The sequence below is a fragment of the Mesoplodon mirus genome (assembly GCF_964341445.2).
Source record: "Mesoplodon mirus genome assembly, chromosome: 11".
Classification (NCBI taxonomy): Eukaryota; Metazoa; Chordata; class Mammalia; order Artiodactyla; family Ziphiidae; genus Mesoplodon; species Mesoplodon mirus.
The window spans coordinates 98,503,685-98,513,850 of record NC_138987.1 but is presented as its reverse complement, the minus strand read 5'-3'; the positions used below and the strand labels follow the sequence as shown (position 1 = coordinate 98,513,850).

The 10,166-nt window shown below is 50.7% G+C and overlaps 1 protein-coding gene across 1 annotated transcript; it reads right to left on the bottom strand.

The window, feature by feature from the left end:
- Positions 1-765: 765 nt before the first annotated feature.
- FGF23 (fibroblast growth factor 23) lies at positions 766-9,946 on the bottom strand. Its single transcript, XM_082637092.1, has 3 exons — positions 9,645-9,946; positions 3,723-3,826; positions 766-2,393 (listed from the first exon to the last, which is right to left on the bottom strand). Exons 1-3 carry the CDS (start codon positions 9,838-9,840, stop codon positions 1,959-1,961), a joined length of 735 nt encoding a protein of 244 aa, XP_082493218.1. The 5' UTR covers positions 9,841-9,946; the 3' UTR covers positions 766-1,958.
- Positions 9,947-10,166: the final 220 nt, after the last annotated feature.

Below are 10,166 nucleotides of genomic sequence, written 5' to 3'. Positions count from 1 at the left end.
TTTTAAAAGAAGAAAGGAAAAAGGTGGGGTTACATTTTTATAAATATCCATAAATACAGAGCGATAGGCAAAAATCTTCCAAATAAATAAATAAATATTGCCACGTGCTAAGTGACATAAGACATTGTGAGGCTCTCTCAGCTCTGCCAAAGAGAAAACCCCAGTGAACCAGTTTTCTGCCGAAGTCCTTTCCATTTAGGTTTCCAGTAGCTTTTATACACTATAATATCTCGAACGGAAAATGAAAACTATAAAGAAAATAGTTGCCATGCACTGCTATATAGTTATTATACACAGTCTGAGTGTTTTGAAATAGGAACTCATCCTTCAAGATCAGCCTAAAACCATAGGTGAGAGCAGTTGGCCAATGTTTCTCTCCTAAGTAAAAGAATGGATCCGTTTCTAAGGTTGGGTGCATGATGGCGGTAGGGGGAGAAGGTGGCTGGGAGGGAGCTGCTGTTCACACCTACTCTGCTCGTTCGTATCCCGCTCTTCAGGTGGCCATTTAAGTAGAGGTAGGAAACGGGGCCCCTGAGGATGACTAAGGCATCAGTCTCCCCCTGCCTGGTGCTCAGCTGTAAGTGAGGGTTGGTTTTCCTCAGGGTAGTGCTGGGGCTCCTGGGACTGAAAGCTGTCTTCATGTGGTAACCCCAGAACGTCCAAGTGGAGTAAGACCCAGCCATGACCGCCCAGGAGTGTTTTATTAGCTAAGCCTCTAGCCACGGCTACAGGGCGGGTTGCCGTCATGGTGAAGAGCTGACAGTGCTGGCTTTTCCTGACTCCTACACTGTGATCCCTGGTGGTTGGACTTCTTTCCCCGGAATCCCCGATGCCACTTCACAAAAGGACACAATTGGGGCTTCCCTGGTGGCGCAGTGGTTGAGAGTCCACCTGCCGATGCAGGGGACGCGGGTTCGTGCCCCGGTCCGGGAAGATCCCACATGCTGTGGAGCGGCTGGGCCCATGAGCCGTGGCCGCTGAGCCTGCGCGTCCGGAGCCTGTGCTCCGCAACGGGAGAGGCCACAGCGGTGAGAGGCCCGCGTACCGCAAAAAAAAAAAAAAAAAAAAAAAAAAAAAAGACACAATTGACACAAAAACCCAACCCAGAGCAGTCCCGTTGTCACAAGGCCCCTCCTTGCAACATTTGTCTAATTCATCCAGAATGGATCACCACTCAACGTGAAAGCAGAGGCTTAATTAAGGGCCTCTTGGGAGAGTTTGAATTTATTTCCATTTTGAAAAACAAATCCTATCAGGGTAGATTTTCGGGAGCCAAGACCAAAACTCCTCCTCAGGCCCAATTCACTCAAGCCAAAGGTGGGGCCAAGAGGCAGGGGCCACGTGGGAAGAGCAGGGTCACTGGGGGCCGGGCTTTGGCTGCACAGAAGGACAGAGCAGGGCAAGGGGCCATCCTGTAAGGAGCTCGTGTCTCTAGCTTGATCCCTGCCTCCGTCCTCCGGGCGGTCATTCTGGCTAAGTTTTGACCAGCCTACGCCCAGTCTTGTTGACGGCCCTTCTCCAGAGATGCTTAAGGAAGAACGAAGGCTTGAGGTTAGGATTTTCATGGGTTTCAGTCGAGCTGTTAATCCCCCAGGTCAAGGTTGCCAACTCAAACCCTGCCAACAGGGTCCAGGCAGATGGCACAAAGCAGGGGGCGGTGGAGAAGCCGCTGGCTTGGGCTCCCCGCTTCACCTCCCGGCTGGTCAACTCGCTAAGCCCTAGTTCTTAATGCTAGGCTGATGGAGAGGAGAGGAGAGGGAAGAGGAAGGGCTGGGGGTGAGGGAACCCCTTCTCTCCCAAGGGAGCACGCCCAGGTGGGAGGAGGAAGGCGAGGGGCCCCACCCCACCGGCCTCCAAGGGCAATCCCCGGGGACCTCCCGCTAAGGGAGGCAGGGGAGCCGGTTCGCCCCACCTCCAGCCCGCGCCCCAGACGGTTTGGCTTTCCGAGTTGGGCCGCCCTAAGCGAAGCTGGGGAAGGGCCGGCAGCGCTCGGCGCCCCCCGGCCCGGCGCGCGCGTCCAGCCGGTGGCCGCGGAGCACCCCCAGCGGGTCGCTGGCCGCAGGGCCGCTGTCCTCGGCGCTGGGCCGCTCTTGCGAGCAGGAGGCGGGCGCGGGCGTGGCGCGGGCGCGCGGCTTGAGCACGCTCAGCGGGTCCCCGCCGTCGTGCACGCTGCGCGTGTGGCGCCGGGGCCGCGCGGTGGCGAAGTGCAGCAGCGGGATCTCGTTCCTGCGCGACAGGAACTGCGCGTACGGGGGCGGGTTGGTGCCCGGCAGGAAGGCCCGCTTGGCCCGACCCAGGCTGACGAGGAAGCGGTGCTGCGGCGAGTGGTACACGTCGTAGCCGTTCTCCAGCGTCCGCTGCCGGAACCTGCAGCTCTCCGGGCTGAAGTGATGCTGAAAGCGGGGCGGGGCGACCGGGTGAGGCTGAAGCCCTCGGGGGAGCTGGATGGGACCAGCTCCACCCCGGGACCCCAATCCTCCCACCCACTCTACTCGGGCCTTGCCTTTAACCCCGTCGTGCCCTGCTGAGCAAAAGTGATTTCCGCTCATTTCCAAACTGCGGTTACGACGGGCAGGTGGGGACAGCCTTGGGGACCCGCCGCCGGCACTTGGCTGCCTGGGGCCGGGCTGGACGGAGCCGGCGCCTCTGTGTCTGCTTTCTGCACGGAGGCCTGCCCTCTCTCTGCCTTTTGTTTTTGGCTCAGAGGTGGCTTCGGTCTGTCTCCTCACCTGGACAAAGGTGGGCTGGGGTTTGTAGGGCCACATATAAGTAAGGAGACTCCCGCTCGGAGGCAGAACAGAGTCTGGGAATTAGGGACATGAACTGCATCACCAGGTGACCTACGTGAGCCCTCACTCTGCCGCTAACTGGTGCTGCGTTTTGCTGAGTGCCCGCTAGGGCCTTCACGTAGGATGTCCTTTAATCCTCAGAAGTCCACGAAGTAAGGATTTTACAGATGAGGACTCTGTATATGCCTATATGCGGTCAACAGGTATTTATGTACGTATTTGTCTATATTTGTTCAACAGATATTTATCTACTCTGGGCCAGGTACTATGGTGGGTGCTAGGACACAGCGGTAAGTAAAGCAGAAAGTAATTGCTCTCTTGGAATTTCTGGTGGGAGCAGCTTCTGTCCGATGCCCCCGTGCTTTGGAATATGCTGCGCCCTGTAGTTTGGGAACGCCCTTGCTCACCAATCCGAAAGACCAGCCATCACAGCTGGGGCCGAGGGAGTTCGCTACAGATCTTGATTTGGGGGAGCCCCACAGGGCACATGGTCCATCCCACTTGACTTTTTCCAGGTGAGGAAACTGAAGTTGAGAGAAATAGGGGACTTGCCCAAGGTCAAGGGTGTCTAGTAACAAGATCATGAGACCCCAGTGGCTTCTCACCCTTTCTTTCTAATGGACTTTCCAACATGAACGGATGTGACTTGAGGACCTGGGCTGCAGACAAGGTGCTGTGCTAGTTAAAAAATGGGGACCAAAGGGCAGGTCGGATTAGAGACTGAGAGCCCAGATGCTCCAAAGCCAGATGGCCTGGGTTCAGACCTCAGCGGTATAAACCTGAGCATTTGATACTTAGATGGAAAAAAGTACTCAGTGAAAACATCACCAAGGTAATCTGCAAGTGGAATCTTTAAGCTATAAAATTCTACATTTTGCCAGAGCAATGAGATAATTATTTGCAAAGAATTATCCAGCACAAAAAGAAACTCACAGATCCAAAAATGTTGCCTCTGAAGTCCATGCAGAGATATCTCCGGCTCACCACCCCTGTTATCACCACGAAGCCCGCATCCTCAGATCTGATCATCAGGGCACCTATGGAGAAAATCATGCCGGTCAAAACCTGGCTTCACATCCAGCCCCTACCTCCAAGGACCCTCCCTTGATTGATCTAAAGGGTGGTGATGATTTCACAGAAGCCTCCTCTTGTCCTTGTTCAGCCTCTTTCTTCTGACTTCCCCTCCCCCCTTCCCCCGCCTTGCCTCCTGCATCTCCTCCTGCCTGTAAGGAGCACCCTGAACTCCCAGCTTGCTTCCACCTGTACCAACATGTTTCTCTCTCTGCTTGGACTCTCTTTATTTTCCCCTTTGCCTGACTCATACTTCTTAATGTTTGTGGTGGTAGTCACGTCCTCCCAAGCCTTCTGCTTTTGTGATTTTTAAATCTATGCCCAGATGTCTTTCAAGCATCCAGCTTGATCCTCCACCCAGGGAGCCGTGCAGGAGTCAGTGATACAGCAGTCAGCACCCTTTATGTGTCAAGAGCTGTATTCGGATGGATCTTCTCCTCCCTCCTCTGCTTATCAAGGTCACTCACGCTTCAAGGCCAGGCTCAGATGTCACTCTTTTATGGAGACTTTCCTAATCTCCCTAATCAGAATGACCTGTTCTTTCTTCTCAGCCGCTCCGACTCGCCTCTCTCAGAGCATGTATCTCCTCACCTGCTTTAATAAGTTCACATGTCTAGTCCCTCTCTAGGGTGAGCCACTTAGAAGCAGATGGTTTATCTTTCCATGTCGAGTAGATCCTGGGAGGCAGGGAATTTCTTCTTGCTTCTTCATTGCTATTCTTGGTCCTTTTCTCACTTGGTGGTGCCCCCCAGGTGCAGCCCCTCTCAAAAACTAGCCCTGGACAAAGGCCTGAAACCCATTCACACTACCTACACCCTGAGGAACTGACAACAGTTTTAAGTGTGACCGCCCCTCCCGCCATGGGGATGTGCAATTCTAACAAGTACCAGTGAGTAGTTAAAGTTTCTGTTTTGTAGCAAGGGTACAATGACACCATAAAAGGTGTGATATGAGTGCTAATTCAGCAAGACTTCCTCCCCAGATGCTGTTTAATTACCTGACATTTTCTACTAGAATCATCTCTTTAGGTCTTGGGGCCTCTTCCCTTGGCTGACCACAGAATTTCCCCACACATCTCATGTGGCCTCACAGTTCCCAGGGAGGTAGCCCAGGCAGGGGGTCGAGTCTTCTAGAAATGTAGCCTGGAGAGGGTGGAAACGCCAGGCATCTGTGCCCAGTAAGTGATGGCGCCTCATGGGGTGACTTATAGCCCAGATCTACCCCGTGTAGGCTCAGTACAGAGCCCTTCAAAGAGAGAGGCAGGCAATACTAGACACTAGCTGAGCACAGAGAAGTCAGAATGATGTAGGGCAGAGGCCATGAGGCTGGGAGCAAGTCCAGGCAGAGGGCCAAAGAGGAGAGGTCATTGGTCTCCAAGTTCGGCTAAGGATTAGGCTTGAGGGAAGCTTCTGGAAGTGGGGTGGGGAATGGGAGGTGCGGAGGATATTAAATGCTCCGTAACGGGGTCTGCCTGTGAGTCTCAGATCTATGGTTAATGTTGAGAGAAGCCCTGAGAGAGACATAAGGAACATGTAAGAAATTGTTTCTAGCCTGATGAATTTTCAGTCTACTTGGGGGAAAAAAAATTACACTTCGTAACTGTTTTTGAGATGTTGCACTCTGAGTATTGGACACATTTTAAACTCTCAAAATAGCTGCTATGGGACTTCGCTGTTGGTCCAGTGGTTAAGACTCTGCGCTTCCACTGCAGGGGGTGAAGGTTCAATCCCTGGTCGGGGAACTAAGATCGCACATGCCATGGGTCGCGGCCAAAAATAAATAAATAAGAAAAGAATCCGCTCCCCCCAAAACCCGCCCCCCACAAAACCAGCTATGTTGTTAATGTCACCAGTATTAATATTGGACGTAGCAGCCTCCCAATTTAAATCATGAGGAAACCAAGGCAAGATTCAAACTCAGGAAACTCAGGTCAGTGACCCTAACATCTTCTGCCCACAACCCTGGAGCTCGTCTCCAGCTGACATCACGACAAGCCTCAGAAGATGAAATCAAGGGCCGAAATCCAGGCCACGGCCATGAGGCCGCCAGGTCACGGTACCCCTGAGGGGGTCAGGGGAGAGGTGCTGAGCCAGGAGCCTGGAACTGGGGCGCTAAGATTCCGGTCCCTGTTATGCCCTGTACTAACTCTGTAGCCTTGGGCAAGTCATTGCTCTCACCTCAGTGTCCTCAGCTGGGAAGAGAGAAGGATCACAGCTGTCCTGCCTGCTTCCCAGGGTTGCAACTGGGATCAAATGGGATGATGCTGTAAAAAAGTGCCTTCCCTGAAAACATTTAACAGATGGAAGGTCCTGTGGAGGATGCCTGGCCTGCCCCTGACCATAAGCCCACACCCTGCCAGCTGCCAGCCGATGCCTGGGTCCCTGTGAGCGGTGTGTGTTGTCCCCAGGGCCAGTGAGGAGAGAAGACAGCCTTCAGGGGGACCGGGAGCTGCTGCCGTGAGGACGCACAGGCTTGAATCAAACCCAGAGGAGCCGGTGCAAAAGTCCAGCAAATGGAAGAGCCGATTGCCCTCCCTGTGCAGGTGACTGAGGCAGGTCTGCACCGACCCAAGGGCAGCATTTGACAGAAAGAAGGCACAAACCGCTGGCCACTGGGACCACACCTGTTGGAGCCCGGCAGGTGTAAAGGACATTTCCTTTCGTGATGCCGTGTCTGTGCACGTGATACAGAGAAGCAGGGGACCCGGCTCCAGGTCTTCCCTAGGTCATTTACCGCCTATGTGACCACAAGCCAGTTATCTGAGTCCTTGAACCTCTGTTTTCTCGTATGGAGTAGAATCATTTACTTCATTTGGTCGTCTTCGGGGTGTAAGGAGATAATATTTTTATCTGCTATAAACCCACTTTCTAAATGCCGGTGATTATTACTATTACCACTTTGCCTCAATCTCTGCTATAAAAGTAGAAAATTATCTGCCCTATTCTAGTCTCATGGTCAATAAATGATAACTAAGATGATGGATGGAAAGGACCTTGAGGTCCCCAAAAGAAAGATAACATTTTGAAGGGTTAAAGAGCCCAAGGATAGTTCAGCTTCAAGTAAAGAAAGTGACATTGGGGAAGCCAGAGCAAGTAAAGAGACCAGGAGGGAAGGGATGTGGGAACAGATGTATATGTATGACTGATTCACTTTGTTATAAAGAAGGAACTAATAAAAAAATAAAATAAAAAAATGTAATTACCAAACTCAGATCCCTTGTTGAAAATAAAATTTAGATTAAAAAAAAAAAAAGACCAGGAGCCAGGGAATAATATTAACCAGGAGTAATAAGCATCTCTTTGCTGCTGTTGCCACAAAGTGGGGCTCTCGGAGAGTGGGAGGGTCGCCTTGTTCACAGAAGGAAGGAGACAGACATTGGAGACACACTCCCTGACACCAGCTGCAAGTCACGAGGATATAGAATCATGTAGGCAGATAATTTCACAACGATCAACAAACCAAAGCTGGGTTGAGTACTCAACTCTTAATCAAGAATTTAGTAAAGCACAATAATCAAGTGAACCACATGTCACTGGAAATCTGTAATTAATTAGGAGGGGAAAAAACACTCCACACTTTTCCATCAATGTAAAACCGCTGCTTTGCGTTCCTTGGGGAGGTCATTACAAATCCTTCTCCAGCCTGTTACTTAGTTGTCCTACGGAGCTACAGGCATCAGTGTTTCTTCTTTCCCTTTTGGGTAACTTTTTATCTTAGTGTGTATATCTCTGTATCTATCTATGTATATATAATGCTCATGATAACTGATCTGAATAGTGTAAATGTTATATAAACTAGCAAAAGTGTCTCTCTCCTGCCCCTGACTCAGTCCCTTCCCAGGTTCCTTAACTGCCAGAGACACAAGGCTTAGTAGGTTCTTTATATGACAAAACAAAATCACATTTCTGTAAAAAAAAAAAAAAATCTGAAATCAGTGCAATTCACTTTGCTTCCTCTCAGTCATTTTAATTCCTTCCAACTAGCGCTCTGTGTCTTCTCGGGGCCTGAGGTCGGTGGATATAAGAGGGAAAATTCTACGATTCATGCTGCAAACTCAGTGGGCTGAGCCCTAACCCCTCCGGGCACCACTCACAGCCCTCCCCCTCCCCCCACCAGGCTGTGTCTTTGGGGGCTTCCTTTCATCAAAAGGATTCTGTGATTATAGAGAAATTTTATAAGCATTCTCTAATTATCTGCAGCCCTTTCCATGTAGGGGAATCAAAATAATTTACCATAATCTACTGTCCTGCGTTTTAAATCACCTCTCATCTTGAAGTGAGGGCGGCCTTCCACGAGAGGGCAAAACTGTGTCTCCTCAAAGCTGATCATGAGCTGGGAGACACGAAGGTTGAAAACCTGGAGGTGCGTGAAGGGCTGGTCTTCTTTTGAAGCCACGGAGCTTTTCAAGACGTCAGACACGTTGTAGGTTCTGCTAAATATCCATTGACTAAAACGAGTGATACTTTGGATGCATCAACTATATCCAGATTTATTTCAGATTTTTTGCCATGGGACTCAAACTTGGCTTCCAAGATGTTGACTCCTAAATCCTACTGTGTTCCCCTGAGTTCTGGAACCTGTTTGGTATTTGGGGAGAACTTCCTCCTTTCTCTCACCCCCTGTCACCATCCACAGAGCACCTGAAGAGGTCTGAACTCTTGGCTTTGCACATGCATCTCTCTCACTACCAGGTTTAAGGTCCTTTGACTCTTAGCAAAATGAATGTCATGCATATAACAAGGCCACAGCAAAATTACAGAATAATTTAGTGCAACAATTGAAGGCAAGTCATTATTCCTACAAGAAATTGTCTTTAATTAAACAGAGACTGTGCTTACTCCTTCCTTCTTCTGATTGGATCTATTTTGAATCAGTTGGCATTTTTCTGGTTCCTTAATTTTTACAGGTTCTCCTACAATAGAAGACCTTGTCTTTTTCCATATCTATCATCCTCCCACCCCATTATTCCTTCTGGGGACATCAGGAGCACAGCTAATTGATTGACTATTGTGGACTGTGGTCCAACTTTCCACAAACCTCATCTTTAAAAATATTCTGGTTGTCTCATGTTTTTCAGTGAGTTCCCAACCAGATTAATTTGCTAATAAGTGGACCTTTCAGCTCCACAGAGAAGGCTCCCCAGCTCATAGAATCCTGGGTTCCACTGAGGCACCTAGTAAGCTTGTTGAATGATGAGTGTGCATGGATGGATGGATGGATGCACTGGGTCAGACTCATCAAGACAGGATTCCTGGACAGTCTAGTCTTTAATACATTTTCCCTGAGAACTCTTATAAGGCCAGCACACTAGAAGCTCGGAGTTGGAAAGAGCCTCTGGGTTTATCTATTCCAAGCCCTGGTCTGGTACAGAAATCTTCACAACCTCTACCGTTAACCAAGTCCAAAGTTCATGAGCCAAAACTCAGTGTCTACTGACCGATCTGACTTCTTTTCCTCCCAGCCTCCTTGCCTGTCTTTTGTACGTTTTTTGACTCTTTGGACAGGGCACAGAGAAAGTGGCTGCTATTGTGGGAAGATGGATTTTAGTTAAGATGGAAATTATTCTTGTTGGGAGAAACCAATACACACTAATTGGGGAGGTGGCAGAATCTTCTCCCAAGGTTTAAACGCGCGCGCACACACACACATACACTCACGGATCCTGGGCGAGAAGCTAGGAGGCTGGATTAGCCCTCTGGTCCAGCCAAGGCCTCCCCAAGTCCCTGCAGGTGGAGGCACAGATTAGTCCCCCATCTTCCCAGCCTAGACGGAGCCCCAACTTACTGTAGATGGTCTGCTGGGGTGAGCCATCCACGTGGCCATCCCTGTGGATCTGCAGGTGGTAGCTGTTCCTGGCCGTGGCCGTGTACAGGTGGGTCAGGCCGCCCCAGCTGGAGCCCAGCAGCGGGGAGGTGTTGGGATAGGCGTGGACCGCACAGCCCAGGGTGCAGACCCAGAGGCCCAGGCAGGCCCCCAGCATCTCGGCTCTCTGAATGGCTGGTGTGGAGTCTGAAACCCGACCCTGGCTCTGCGCCTGGCCTCCCTGGACTGTTTCTCCTCTTCCTTGCTGGTTTCTGGCCTGAGGCTCCTAGGCTGCATTCCCTCCTTTTTTTCCCTCGGACTTTTAAAGGGTAGCAGTGTGACATCAAACAGGAAAAACTCCACCGTCCACATCCTCTGTGTTGTAATCAGCCCATTTGAAGAGAATACAGGGATCTCTGAGGCTCACGGAAGGCACGTCGGTTCCAGACACACACACGCACACACACACACATATACACACCCCTCAATTTCAAGCCAACGCTC